This window comes from Lepidochelys olivacea (genome assembly GCF_965140295.1).
Source record: "Lepidochelys olivacea isolate rLepOli2 genome assembly, chromosome: 2".
In the NCBI taxonomy this organism is placed as follows: domain Eukaryota; kingdom Metazoa; phylum Chordata; order Testudines; family Cheloniidae; genus Lepidochelys; species Lepidochelys olivacea.
The window spans coordinates 106,242,099-106,257,913 of NC_140412.1; the positions used below are offsets into that span (position 1 = coordinate 106,242,099).

General features: G+C 41.0%; 1 protein-coding gene across 5 annotated transcripts in view; it reads right to left on the reverse strand.

Annotated features, from left to right (window-relative positions):
* Window positions 1–15,815, reverse strand: part of CARMIL1 (capping protein regulator and myosin 1 linker 1) — a 256,423-nt gene that overhangs the window by 97,524 nt on the left and 143,084 nt on the right. For all 5 annotated transcript variants that reach the window (XM_084621879.1, XM_084621876.1, XM_084621880.1 and 2 more), the window contains exons 13-16: window positions 11,379–11,482; window positions 7,824–7,901; window positions 7,658–7,734; window positions 4,599–4,703 (exon numbers count right to left, since the gene is read on the reverse strand). In XM_084621879.1, the coding sequence (XP_084478005.1) occupies window positions 4,599–4,703; window positions 7,658–7,734; window positions 7,824–7,901; window positions 11,379–11,482 (364 nt within the window). The remainder of the gene's footprint in view (window positions 1–4,598; window positions 4,704–7,657; window positions 7,735–7,823; window positions 7,902–11,378; window positions 11,483–15,815) is intronic.

Here is a 15,815-nt window from a genome sequence, read left to right on the forward strand (position 1 = left end):
TCATACCGGCCCCTCGATCTGAGCGGTAGATTCCGTCCTTTTCTACTGATTAATTCATTTATTTTCATTTTAACAGCCGAAAAAGTAACTTGGAGAAATTGCTGCTGTGTAAGCTCAGCAACAGCTTCCTAAAGCTTCCATTTTCTGTCAAAGCTCCCTCAAAAGCTACTATGCAGGCATGGCATACTGCCAGTGCCGTAAATACCCCCTAGGATCTTAGAATCAGTGTTAATTCTTTTCTTCTCATAAATTATCAGCAGTAATAAAAGACACTGTAGGCCAAATGTTGTCCTCATTACACCTGTGCAACCCCACTGTGTTCTAATTATGCCCTCAGTAACACCTGTGCAACCATTCTCTTCAATGGAAATGCATAGGCAAAACTGAATGGGGCACTGGAAAACTGCCAGAGTTCATGTTCCAGGATCTTCAGCTCTGCAGCAGAGAGCTGCCAGCCCCCAGAGTCCTGGCTGGAGCAGGAGCTCTCCAAGCTGCTAGATTCCCAGCTCCATGGCAGTGCTGCCAGGATTTCTGCTGCCGAGTGGGGAACCTAGACTTCTGAAAGCCTAGGCTCCAGCTGGAGCTCCACGGCACAGCAGGGTTGCCAGACACCCTGCTGTGGAGCTGGGAGCATGGAAGGCCTAGCACAGGCTACAGCTCCAGGGCAGCCCAGTAGCCTGGAAGACCTAGGAAGACCATAGCAGGGCTGCCCGAAGCTGCAGATCCTGGGAGTCCAGGCAGTTGCTGAGATCATCACTATTTAGCGGCAGTGAAACCGTCAAGAAGGTCAATTTCACATATTGTGTTTTGGGATCACCATGTTTCAGTGTTTCTGAAACTAAATTGGGCGGGGGGGGGAGGAGGAAAAGTTTTTCTTGTTTATGGTAAGTTTAATTAACATTTGGTTTCATTCCGATTATAAACTAAAGCAAATTCTGACATACTGAAACTTCAAGCAAACTGAGAACCCTGGATGAAATTGTTACATCCAGCTCTACTAAACGTATGTTCAATCACTAAAGCGGGCAGATATAACTGAATACGTACAAGCAGCAGATCAATTGCTTAAGATGGCACCATCTTCACAGCGACTTTTCAGAGAATATAGTCTAGCAGTAGAACAGAAGACTGGGAGTCAGGACTTTAAGGCGCTATTTCAAGTTCTTCCACTGGCTTGCTGTTTGACCTTGGGTAAGTCACTTAACTTCTGTGCGCCTTAGTTTCACATTATAAAAAGGGAATTTTCCCCTCCTTCTCAGAGCTGTTGCAAGATCTATGTTTGCAAAACTCTTAGACATACACAGATGAAAGATGATACAGAAATATTATTGGTATTGTATACCATGTTACTTCTCAAATTCCCTTGATTCGCCTTCATTTCCAATTTACTTAAGTAAGTTATCTTCTATTTAGAGACCTCTGTAATAACTAAAGCCCAGTAAATGTGAAAACAGCAGTTTCAGACTTAATCTTATAGCCTTTTCATGATTTAAACCAGAATTTTAGGGTTTGGGTTGATGTGCCCTGTGGAGGTATGATTCTAAAGAGCACGAAACTGTTGTGCATTAACTGGTCTGTGCAAGCACTGTTGGTTCGCACTATGTTAAAGTGCACTGGGAAACATTTAGCGCACACCAGCAAGGTCCACATGGACCAATTAATGCACAACACATTTGCGCACTTAAGAACTCACAGCTATGTAGTGCTCATTACCCCACCATAGACAAGCCCTTAATTTTATGCAAGATTTTAAAAAAAATCGTATTTCAGAGAAAAATGCTAACAATCGCACTGAAAACACACTGAGTCCCAAGTACCATCATGGCTGAAACACTATCCATGGGATTTTTTGGAACTGTACCATTCAATCTGTACTGTACCGTTCAACTTTGAGGGTGAAATCAAGTTGCACTTAGACTCACTGTACTTGGAAGTACCTTGAAACACTTCAGCTCAGACGGAGGGAAAACCGTAAACCAAAGAAACAGCACAATAATGAAACAGCCAAACAATTTTATTGCTTTACATTAAAAAAAAAAAGGGGGGGGGGGTTTGCAGTAAATAGTACCATACTGCTGAAAGTATATAATTAAATACCATGTGGTGTATTGTGAAAAGGGTTTTTTGAGACCATCTTTAACAAATTAGGTTCCAATTCTGCAAACACTTAGGTACATGGTTAACTTTAAGTCTGTGAGTTGTCACATCCAAACGTTAAATATGCAGAATTAGGGTCTTTGATCTTTTTTACTCTCTATAGGGACATTAAAAGATCTCATGGCATTTTTCATAAGAACAACAACATTTGCTCCGTGTTGATGGCTACACATTTCCTTTGCTCTCACTGCTATCCACATCCACCATACAGTGAGCACCCCCGTGGGTTAACTATAACGAATATGTTTTTCAACACCATGCCTTTGCCTACACTAGGTGGTAAGTAGTGTTCAAGAACACTGATTAATACAATATTTTCCCAGTCTAGGCAAAGCTTAAGACAGGATATAACAAAGGAGAACGTAATAGAGGGAATGGAAAGAACGGAAGATAATGGTTACACAGTTCCCCAGGATGGTTCATTAACTATGTCTTATTTATCTCATCTACTCTTCTCTCCCTGTATCAATTTGCATCTCAAAAGAAGCTATGCTATTCTTTAGCTTATGGTATTCACTGTGATTTCCCCACCCCACCACCTATCCTTTCCACTTTTCTCTCTCTCCTGGGCTGATTCCATCCCAGGTTTTTCCTCCAACCCTAACCCAATCACTATCTCCAGACCTCCCCCTCCACCTCACTGATTTAGCCTTTAAGCTATATTAAATTCCAGTCCATTAGCTAACCACCTGTTAAGTTACTGCCTGCTTCCTACATCTCCGTCCCATAACAATCGGTCTCCCAACCAGGCAGGTCAACTTACAGTCTCTGTTTACACTGGGATTTAGAAAATATGTTAGCTAACTAACACATTCTAGAAGTCTAGTGTAGACAGAGCAGTGTGTAGCAATATTAGCTAGGCAAGTAGAAACCTAGGGGAGAGCCTAGGCTTCATAACAGGGTTGGCTGATGCCTGAGCACCCACTCTTTATTGTGGCCTCCTGCTGCTCTTTATAGGGCAATCATTTTTGTATCTCCCAGGTGTGGTTCATTCTGTAGTTAGGGTTGGCCAGCCCTCCAGCCCTTAAAGGAAGAGCCACCCTGTTACCTGCCTCCCACCACTTAGAACCTTGCCCACCCCGGGTCAAGTTCTACCTGAAAGTTCTACTTTCCCCACACCATACAATTCCACTGTTGTCGACAACATGATTGTGGGGTCTGACATCTCAGATTCTCTAGCTCCCCGTCCAACTGGCTCAACATAATGAGTGGGCAATCTCTCTCCTCTAGAGTCATCTGATGCTCCTCTGCTAACTGCTCCCTTTCTTGCAGGGCCTGTCATTTCTCCTTCAAGGCACCAAGTTCCTTCTGATCCTTCTCCATCAGAGAAGCCTCTCCCCCCAGTGCTGTATTGCCTTCTTGGAAGCTCTAAGAGGGGCTGCCATGACTGCAATGTCCACTTTCACCGCAGCCTCTGCGTTCACCCCCTTCTCCCAAACACTAGCACAACCCTGCCGTTCTTGGGCATCCTCCAAGTTTGGTCACATTCCTGGCAGTCAACTCTGGCTTTCTTTCCCCCTGTGCTCAAATACAGTTCACCGTTCCAACTTGCTTCTCTCACTATAGGTAGACAGGACTGACACACTTCTGGGAACACACAGACTGTTCCACCTGTCAACTCTCCCTCACTCTTTCTTGGTCTGCAGGGCTTTTTCCTTCCCATTATGCAAGGGGCAGACCTTCTTAATGTACTCTTCCATGCCACATCTAAAACACTGGGATGGACCCTTACTCTGGGTCCCTGACCTCTCATGCTTGTTTTTTTCTTATGCCTCCCACAGCACTACCAGTATTCAAATCTGTTGAGCCATGGTCTTCCACACCAGAAACACACAAAGACATTTATCTTTCGCAGGTGGCGGTGGTCTCTGCAACACCTCTGGGCCCCAAACCCAACCATCTATTCTTCCTGCTGCAAGGCCAACTGTACCTTCTGCTGTTGCTGCCCCTACTGCTGCTCCTGCAGAAGAATGGCCTGAGTCCACTGTGCTGTTCAGCCAGCAGACAAATGGCTTCCTCCAGTTTCTGCATCTACTTTTCTCCCAGGCCTCCTGCTTCTCTCTTTGAGAGGAGGGGGTCCCTGCAGCAGCCTGTGCCAGGTGTAACAGGCTTGGCTGACTCCTGAGCACCCTTCATTGCAGCTTCCTGCTGTTCTTCATATGGCAATCACCCTGATCTTTCCCAGGTGTGGCTCATTCTGTGATCAGGGATGGCTAGCCCCAGCCCTTAAGCAGCAAGCCAGGCTGTTACATTCCAACTCTGCTAGTTCAGCATGGGTGACCATTATGAAACTCACTTTCTCAGTGACAAAGTGTAAATGGGGCTCTGAATAATGTGCAGATATGATCTGCTTTCCTCTCCATTTTCAGGATTAGACATGTATATAAATAACCATGCAAACTGTGTCTTTAAGTCACAGGAAAAATCAATGCAGCACTTACTTTAGAGGCTCAGGAGAGAGTTTAGTCCCCGAAAAGCTGATTTGCATCAAAGCAAGCGAACTGCTGAAAAACTGTTTGAACGATGGGGGAACGTCCTTTCCTTTCCTGTAAATTGGGGGGGGGCGGGGGAGGGGGAGGAGAAAAAGCAACATTTGAACATCCAACAGACTGCAAATTCATGATGTCAGGGTCAGCAGCACTCTTTTATTAGTATTTAATGTACTTAATCTTTAACAATCGGATCTAGGTAGCTTTCAATTAGTTCAAAAACAAAAAGGCATCAAAATGGAGACTCAACAGCATTCATCAATGTCTCATTTCTTGTTCAGAAGGTATTACTAACTAATGGTTCCTTGGTGACCTACATAAAATAACCAGGTGACTTCAGCCCAGTTACTAGTCGACAGGCATTCACAACACCAGGAGAGAAGCAAAGGGTCAAAATTGTTATGAGAAGGAAATAACTTTTCACCCCTAGAGACAGTTATTGTTTAACGTTTGAATGTAGTACCAAGCAATAGGTGTGCAGAAGTGATGCCTCCAGGTTAGTGTTGAGGCATATTGATCTAGAAAGACAGGGCAGCTTACGCTGCTATTTCCTGTGATATAACTGCTCTCCAGAGAGAGGATTCTGCCTCCAGTGCTGTCAGTCAATATCCTCTAAAGGACTACGCTCAATAAAAAAAGGAAAGGGGGAGGGGGAGAATAGTCACTACTGACTTCCAATAACAATAAATAAAAATACTAGCTATATAATGTGAAACTTGGGTTTCAAGAGGAGCAAATGTACTTAGGCCATTCTGGTATTTATTCCTATTGTTTTTATGGTCCAATTTCAATATTCAGTGGGCACCACTGCAGACTGAAAATCTAAAGGATAGAATATCTGCCACTCTTTTTAACATAAATAGCAAAACAGTACCATGGCAGAGTCTGAATCCCCTAGAATAAAAATAAAAGCAATGCTTCATAACCAGCTCTCAAAAGGTTTCATAAGAGTAACTTTAACAAGTCTGTAAAGGAGGCCTGTCTTCTTTTTACAGAAGGAAGACTGAGACCTGGAGAGAGTAATTGACTCTCTCAGATCACAGAGCCAGTCAGGGGCAGAACTGAGTACTGACCACCACAAACGCAAATCCTCTTCTTCAAATCAGTGTTCTCTTCCTTACTAAACTATGTTTTCAGCTTGATTAGGGCCTCACATTATGTCCATTAAAGTCAACAGAAGTTTTTCAGTTGATTTCAGTGAATATGAGATCAGGCCCCCAAAACTGAGATGGTCCGAAAGATAGAGGAAACAGTTTTTTCATCCAAATTGGTCAACACATCAAAGCAAACATTTTGTAGAGACTGTTCAATTTCAACAGGGTTCCACTGGAATTCCGCCTAGTTTTCTGGCAGCCTGCCTGGTGGGCTAATGAGGAACTGAGAGCACCTGGATACTCTAGGAGCCTCAGCTGCTCAGCAGTCTGGGCTCCCAAGGTCCCCCATGCTGAGGCAGCCTAAAAGATGAACTGTCTTGAAAACAGGGACCCCAGCACTTCCAGGGTCCCTGCCTCCATTCCCTTTCACAGAGACTTTTGAACTTTTTGGTTTTCGTTTTGCATTGGAACAAAACCAGATTTAGAAATACTGAAATCCTCTGTGAAATGACATTATCTTTTATGCCCAGCTCTACCCTAAAAGAAAGGACTATTCTGCAATTGGGGGGAGGGAGGAAGAGAGAAAGAAAAGAAAAAAAAAAAGCAGATAAGAAAGCACTGAAAATTAATGTTTAATTTTTTAGCTAACACTGATTTTCAGTGCAGTTCTGGAATATTGTGCCTACAAGCAGATAAGTCAATTCCCCTGGTACAGTACTAATGCTTTTTGGGAACAGGAACTCTGTCTTCCTCAGTGTTTGGAAAGAGCCTAGAACAGGATGGGCTTTACCACAATCTAAATGGTAACAATAGTAATGCAGGTAGACACCTACACTTAGAATTACACAAGAATATCAATTCAAAGGGTCATTTTCAGACAATTACAGGTGACAAAGTTTTATCTTTAGGCTAAAATTTTGCATATTTGGGCTCAGCTTTCAGGAGTGGTTTTTGGTTTTGTTCTGTTGATAGTTTGAGGGAAAACTTCTGCCATTTCTGGGGTGGGGGGGGGGGTGAAAGCAATATGCTTTAGCTATTAAATTTTACCTTGAGCGAGTGCCCTGGGTTTTTGTTTCATGTTAAACTTACAGTCTGCCAACATTTCACTGGAACCATGTGTATGTGCAAGTGTAACCTAAGTGGATTTAATTTTCAATGTGCATGTGAGTATGGAAAGAGTCGGGATCAGAGCAAGCATATTATGCAGGATAGCTTGTTCTACTGATGTCTAGCAAATAGCTCCACGTGAGGGAATGGAAAGGAAACAGTCAGGGCTCCAAAGGGTATGGGAAGGAACAAATAGAACAAGGCAGGGCTCCACTTTGTTGAGTCTATGGCCTGACTGAGGGCCCAGTCCGGCAAAGCACTTAAGCATATGCTTAACCATAAGTAAGGGAATAGTCACATTTCAAATTGCACTACCTACCTCAGTTAAGTATGTGTATAGGTGCTTTGCTGAGTCAGGATCAGAGCGAGCATATTATGTAGGACAGCTTATTCCAGTGGTTCTCAACCAGGGTTCAGGGGCCGCGAGCAGTTTTTAGGGGTTTTGCCAAGCAGGGCCAGCATTAGACTTGCTGGGACCCAGGGCAGAAAGCTGAAGCACCACTGCATGGTGCTGAAGCCCAAGGCTCCAAGCCCTGCACCTGGGGCTGAAGCCTGAGCAACTTAGCTTTGCAGGGCCCCAGGAAACTGCCCTGCTTGCTATCCCCTAACACCGGCCTTGGCTTTTATATGCAGAGAAACAGTTGTTGCACAGGTGAATATACTTTGGGGATAAATAATATCTCTGTCACACAGCGCTTAATTGAAAGTCTAAAGCTGCTTGAGGTCCACATAAGAAAACTGCTGCAGAAGTGCAAAAAAGAATAATAAAATATTTCCAGGAGTTGGAAATAACTATATTTAAACCCATACCTGTGAGAAAAAACTGTCCTGGACAGGCTGAGCACAGCTAGGTGCTGAAGGCATCCGCGGAGGAGAGCTCCACACACCTGAGAAATAAAGAAAGTAGGTTTATATGCAATAAACCTGTTGGTATACTAATGGTGTTTTTTTGAACCATCAAAAGAAATAAGATTACCATGTCTAGTGCGCACTCTGTGTTGGATAAATCCAGATGAACAATGGCATTTGGCTGGGCCAAAAAATTATACAAGCTCTTCAAATGAGAAAAAAAAATGATTATTATGTTTTGTACATATTACACAGAATTATTTTTATTTTATCTCTTCAAATAAAATTCAGACATTTATTTTAAATTGGACTCCAACAGTTTTGACTGAAGCTATTTTCTCTGAATGGATGTTATCTTCTAGCCCTCAAAAGTAAAACATTTGTTAAAATGACAGGAAAAGAATGCTGCCTGGATCACATTTACCACATAGCATTCTTGACTTTCATAGCTTGATTTATCTTGAGTAGCCGGCAATTTGCTACACATTTTGCAGAAAGTGCTAATTAATTTTAGTTCAGAATAGATTAGAATGCCATCCAGATTGCACCCATACTCCAAAAAGGCTAATCAGTTTTGAAAGTTTAAGTCAACCCTTTCTACTGCATTAGGCCGGCAGCTAAGTTGTGTCTGAACCTTATAATTCTTTCTGACAAGACTTTATTAAAACACATATTACCAGTGCCTTAGATCAATTCAGAGATATTGTAAAATGGGTCTGATAACATAATATTTTAATGAATGATGTGTATTATAATATTAAGGATATATTACCTATGCACTAGCCTAGGTAAAGGCACCAGCTACATCTGACAATTTTTTTTTTAATGTCTAGGAACCAAACAAATTAGAGTTAAGAAAAGTTGGCCCTCATTTTCAGAAGTGCTGAGCCCCCGCAACTCCAAATGAAGTCAAGATGAGTTAAGAGTGCTCAGGACTTTTGAAAAATCAAATCCCTACAACACTAGGTCACCTAGCCCCTCTAGTACCAATGCATGAATATTCCCTACAGTAAATTTTCCAGTGCTTTGCTCAGGGCTAGTCTACACTGGCAATGCTAAAGCGCGGCCGTGGCAGCGTTTTAACATGGCTTGTGTAGTCACAGCAGAGCGCTCCCAGTGCTCTAAAAAACCCACCTCCACGAGGGGCATAGCTCCCAGGGCGTTACAGCGCTGAAATTTGTGGCGCTCAGAGGGGTGAGAAAGTTACAGCCCTGTAAATTGCCAGCGTAGACAAACCCTCAGTTTAATTTTATATTGCAAACAATGGAGTTTCCATCACTTCTGTTGGAAAATTATTCCACAATTTAACAGATCTGACTGTTAGGTGCAATACCATGAAAATACTTTTAAGTTTTACATTGCTAAAATTCATTTCATTAATATACTAGATCATGGGTCAGCAACCTTTCAGAAGTGGTGGGCCGAGTCTTCATTTATTCACTCTAATTGAAGGTTTCACGTGCCAGTAATACATTTTAACCTTTTTAGAAGGTCTCTCTCTATACGTGTATAATATATAACGAAACTACTGTTGTATGTAAAGAAAATAAGGTTTTCAAATGTTTAAGATGCTTCATTTAAAATTAAATTAAAAAGTAGAGCCCCCCGGACCGGTGGCCAGGACCTGGGCAGTGAGAGTGCCACTGAAAATCAGCACATGTGCCGCCTTTGGCACGCGTGCCATAGGTTTCCTACCCCTATACTAGATACATCCCCTTGTGGCACTTAAAAATGTCTCTCCCTTCTGGTGTTTGCACCCTTTAAAATATTTGCAGCCAGCTATCACTTTCCCCTCAACCACTGTTTGATTGAGCTACGCACACTAATTTTATTATAAATTCTGTAAATATGTGGTTTTAAGTAAACCAATCTATTCCCTTATTTTATTTTTGCTGCTTCTCTAAAGGCTCTCATTTGTCAACATTCTTCTAGTTCTTCACCCGAGAGTTCTGCTCTCTTAAGCAAAGGATGATGTGTTTTGTAAATGTGTATATGAATGTCTAACAGATACCAAGGAAAATCTGGGGTGGAATTCACATAAAGCCAGAAGGCATTTTATTTTGTATACTCCAAGTGTGTGTCAAGTGAAAATGGACTCTTGTAATGCTTATTTTGAATTCCTTAAACTTCATTTCTTAGGTATCCCAGCCTGGATACCGAGGACGTGTGAATAAGTGAGACTGGGATGGATGTGAAGAAGAAAGTCTGAATAAAATGTTATTTTGAGCCTAGTGTCCTTCAACACACCGAAAATGAAACAATGCTGGATCTCACTGGCAGTAACACAAAAGACCAGACCAATTTATTGAATTTGGTTACTTTAATGTGGTATTCAGTGGACAATTTTTTATGTCATATGACCACCAGAGTTTGCCACAATTGACAGTTTTCTGACTGATCAGCAGAATGTGAGAATTTGCATAGGAGCAAAGTGAAGTGAATTAGTTTAGCTGCATGGGAAGTTTAAAACTTAATTTGCCTTTATACTAGTGTGACACTGTATAGAAGGAAAGATGACCATGTGTACACTGAAGTATTAACACTGATGTATCACCACTGTTGCACAGTTGTGATAGATGTTATGGAAAGTATGCCTTGTAAGGTATCACTGGAAAAATTTTGATTGGTTGAACAATGTTATCCTGTTTATATGTGTGTATTATCATTGTGTATGAAGTTATGAATCCTTGCTGTGTTTGTATCTCAAACACCCACCAGACAGATTTACATCCAGACTAGCCAGCCATGATTGATGGGCCATGAAGGAGAATCAACTCTTCCAGTGAGCCCCTCCCAAGGACACCTCAGAGAGCAAGAGCACATAGACAGTGGAGGCCCAATGACTCAGCAGGACATGTAGAACATGTGATCCCTGACTCCATGTTTAAGACAGTAACTTTCCATGCACATGGACCGGGGTATCATCATTCCTTTGCCTCTTTCTTGCTCCACATCTCTGGATTACGATTTCTAGCAAAGAAAAGCTTTGAACAATGGGCTAAGGACCCCAATATATGGGATGAACCAGAGAAACTTACTGCAAGATGGCAGATTTAACATCATTGCTATTATACTGATCTACAAACTCTGAAATGAACTGTAATGTATATGATTTCATTTTAACCTCTTAATAACGCTCTTCTTTTATATTAATAAACCTTTAGTTTTTAGTTACTAAAGGATTGGCTACCAGCATGTTTTTGGGGTAAGATCTGAAGTATATTTTGACCTGGGGTCTGGTTCTTTGGAACTAGAAGAACCTAATATATGTGAGTTTTGGTTTTAATAATCATTTATGACAGAAGTCTGGTTTGTCTGGGTGGTACATGAGGGGCTAGAGGTCCTGCAGGGGACTGTCAATGGCTTCAAAATAACTAGTATAGTATTTTGGAAGCACACATTTGTTACTGGCTTGACGAAATCTTAGGATTGAATATACCACCAGTTTGGATTACATGCCCTGTTTTCTGTCAGTCTGACCCGAGACTGGCTCTCTTAGCTCTGTCCCATACCAGGCAGCGTCACAACTGGAAGGCAATGTTATCACTGTGTCATTTTAATCACCACTAGAACTTGAGTTAAATTAACACAATTCCCCCCCCCAAAATAATCCTCCCTCCCCACTCACACTACATTAAATATATACTTTTTTTCAGGAATCAGAAGAATAAGGAACACATACGGAGAGATCATCACCCCGGAGAACATTCCCTGAAAGGTCAAGGTAGGTGAGAGTGTTAGCAATCAGCTGGTTGGCACTCAGTGACTGGGAAAGGCTATTCACCCCTGCAACAAAATGTCAATATTTAACTTAGTTGGGCTAAATAAAGAATTATCATAAATCCTGTCAGGACACAGTTTCAGTGAACACACTGTCAAATATCAATGGTCTCCTGCTATCAGAATTGTTAGGATTTATTTTTCTCCTACAGGGCCCAGTCTTGAAAGGTGCCACGCTCCCTCAGCTCCCATTGACTTCATTAGGGGTTCCCTACATCTAGCAGGACCAGGCCCTTAACCTGTATTACCAGATCCTTAGGAACAACCTTCTGATACATTTACTGTACCATGTATTTAGCTCAATTCTAGTGTTTTTTTTTTTTTAACATTACACACAAACTATATTTTAAGTAATGTGAAGACATCTTATTGTAAACAAGAATATTTAAACAAAAACATCTGCAGAAGGCAAATACATTAACAACTATAGTTCACTATCAAAGGCAGTTGACAAGACATAGAAGTTCAAACATTTAAATTATGTATTCACCGGTAATTTCAGAAAAATATTTGACGAACTAACATATCAGGAAATATATATTTGAACACACTGATGTACAGTATTAAATCCTGTTCAGAACAAATAAATACTTTTGGTATTAAACTGAAAAATTGTGTGTCAAGAACCAACAAATCAGCACTCCCTTCAAAGGGTTCCTAAGTTATTTAAAACAGAGATGAAGTGGACACCTCCAGCAAATGTAACTTGCATATTAGGCATGGTAGTTTATCACTGAACTCTTGAATCATTCCGGATGGCTGTAGGCTGCCTCTCAATCAGTAAGTACCTGAGAAAATCCATTAGACACACAAGCATCATTGCCTCCTATAATAGAAGGATGGATTTTATTAAGTGCTTGGTCAAAGCAACAGAGAAGACAAGTGCTTTGAATTGCTGAGCAACAGTCGGCAGCTTTTCAGACTAGACAACCATTTCATAAACACGGATTGGCAATGGATAGAAGTGCCCATCTTTCAGGTTAAAAATACGTTGAAATTCGTAATGCTAGAAAGGACATAGGTTTGCCAAGGAACATATGAGGCAGAAGCTGGCAAAATCAGGAGCCACAGATGTTTAGATTTGGTGCTCTAGTTTTCCAAACACCAAAATATTAAGATGAGATCAATATTAGTACAGTAGCATGCTTGTTGGCTTCAGGGATTATTTTTGGAAATGGGCCTCTCTCTGAAAAGAGTCAGTACATGATAATATATCTGCCAAGCTTTCAAATATTCACTCTTCACTCTGCAATTTTTTTTTTTTTAATTTTTTTTTTTACGGTAAGTCTTTGTTACTAAACACATTCCACCTGCAAACTGCAGGACTGGAACACTGTATATACAAAACGCAAGTTTTTTTTAATCTTTAACAGATCTACTTGGGCACAATGGGTTCTAGCCACATGCCCATTTTAATGAGTGTTAACAGCAGTTGTTACTATACGGAAGTAGAAAGGAGCAGTGCAGTGCGCATGTACACGCACACAAACACCATGCTATATCCCATCCGAATAGCAACAGTAATATAGGATTCAACAGCAGCAAATGATTCTGAGAACTAGGACAATGAAGCAATGTTTGAGCTAGTTAATGTTGGGGGGCACTAGGCTAAAAAGTAGAATCACTTCTCCTTTAGGGTTTTTGTTTGTTTTTAAATGAATCAGTCTTTCATTAACGACAAAGTCACTGGATCTGATCTAAAGCCCAATGATATCAATGGGAGCCTTTTCATTGACTTCAATGAGCTCTGGATCAGGTTCAAAAAGCTGAGATTTAATTGAACCAAGCACATGGAATTTTCTATTTGAGTCAAAGCTCCAAATTGCTAAACCTCTATTAGCACTTCCCTTATTGTATACTGTGCTATTAACAGAGATCCTACTTCAGTCTGAATGAAGCCTATAATGTTGTTTCATCACACTTAGACCTAACAACTGTTAGGAACTATGAAACACCATATTTAAAGAAAGATCATCTGGGAAGTTGCTACCTGCAGTTCACTTGTCAATCTCATAAAGAAATCTCAAATCAAATGTATTTGTTAAGTAGTAAGGTAAAACAATAAGAAGGGGTTATACTGAGCTTTGGGAAGAAGTGAAAAGCATTGTAAGTGCTGCTTATTATCTCCCTAAAGCAAAAGACTGGAAAAATCCACTTGTCCAATTGCCTAGTGTTGAATAGGAAACTTTCTCAAGTGAGTCCCATCACTCACTTCAAAAATAGGCTTTTATTACAAAAATAGTTCTAACCTTTATGGTTTCAAAGATAACCTTCAAATGCAAAACAAGGTTAAATTAATGCAATGCTGTCTAAGTCAAGGGAGAGCAGACTGATAAAAGGAGCTGTAAAGACAGCACAAAAGTAGTGAAGAGGTGGAGGTATGGGAGGCAGGAAATTCACTGTTTTGAGGGGACCGCACATATAGACAAACTCTCATGAACAGCAAGATAAGTCATATCATTAGGCGAGCTGTTTTAGTCAGAACGGCATGTTTTCAATAGGAATATTGAAGGGTTACTCTAGCACAATATCCAGTGGTAAGGTCTTAGTCTCTGTAGATTTGAGCATCATTGCAGTGCAGTCTGCATTAGGATTGTTACTAGGTCATCATTAGGCATGTTAGATGGACTCTGCTTTTGTTTTAAGACCTTTGTAAAAATAAACCACAAAAATCCCTTTGATTTTGTTCATTGCTTCAATACTCTGTTCTTGCTGATTAACATTTGGTTGAACGGTCTTGACTAATCTGACAACTGTTCTTGAGATGGGGGAAACAGATAGAATATCCCAAATGGCACTGTAGATGCCATTGGACCAAATGATGGAGCTTCAAGTGAGGAAGAGTACAGGAGGTGACTGAACATACTGGAAGCTGTGTGCACTTTTGCCAGGGCTGGATTTGGTCTAAAGACTTGAGTAAATATTTGGAGTTTTCTCCTATCCCAAGAATAAATATCAGGGTGGTCAAAATTCCTTGATTAAATGATTGTCACCAAGAACAGACTACTAACACGATGATCAGAACTAAAGTTTTATAAGGTTTTAAAGAACCAAAATTCCAGCAACCATGCCTCATGACTGGGCTAGTAAGAATCATAATACAAAACACACTGCACAACAACAAATGTCAAATCAATTTAAAGGCAACTCGCTAGTAGCGGGTCCATTTTCAAAGGTGCAGAGTTGCCTCCACCCCCAGTAGTTTCATGAGCCATCTACTAAAATGGTATGCTGAAGAAATATGTTGGATAGAGCTTTTCTTAAAAAAAGATCAGCCTGTGAAAGTTAGAAGCACTGGGGGCTCCCACATCAAAAAGCAACATCTAAAATGGTAACACAGCTTGGTTTACTGTTACAAGTGAAATGACAATTAAAGGAAGATCTAAAATCTCTTTTGTTTCACTACCCAGGATGGAAAAAACAAGTGATGCACAATATTTCATGTGGTTATACATTCTTCAATTATTTTAAGTGAGAAGTTTGTGAATTAAGAAACTAAATGACCCAATCACCACAAAGCAATCTTTAAACAGTCACCCACAAACCATTTTACTTTACAAATGTGACTTACAAAAAGGATATTTCGATAAACTTTTCAAAATGCCATTTGTAAAGCTAACACAAAGTATAAGCTATTATAAAAAAACCCTGTATGCTTCAGACCTCTTCTTAAGCCATAAATGCAAGATATATTTATTCCAACAAAAAGCTAAACACAGACAGTTCTTCAATAATATAGGATCTGATCCGAATCCTATATAAGTGTAACCCACACACCTCCTGGATGTGGTGTTCTGTCTCATCTAGTGGCACCAAGACCACTTAGAGATTAATGAGTTTGCTCTACAGCCTTAGTTAAGAGGCATATGGCTTCTAGCTCATGCGGTATAGGCTCATGCATTTAGCATGAGGCAGAGGCCCCAGGTTCAATCCCGCCCATGACCAGTATCTGTTGGTGTTACAAGTGGGGCCTCATTCAGGATTTCAACTGGAAAGTCTCCGAAGCTCAGGACACGCTTCCTCAGTTATGGGAAGTATGTAACCCACACACCTCCTGGGTGTGGTGTTCTGTCCCATCTAGTGGCACCGGGACCACTTAGAGATTAATGAGATTGCTCTACAGCCTTAGCTAAGAGCCATATGGCTTTTAGCTCATGCATTTAGTTCCAGAGGCCCCAGTTTGATCCTGCCTGCCGAATACTGGGGTCTGTCGGTGTTACATTAGTCAGTGGAAAGCTTCCATCTAACTTCAGTGGGATTTGGATCAGGCCCATAATTGAAGAGCCTACTACGGGTAAGAAATAAGGTTCAGATACTCTCAAAATGTCAGCCATATAAG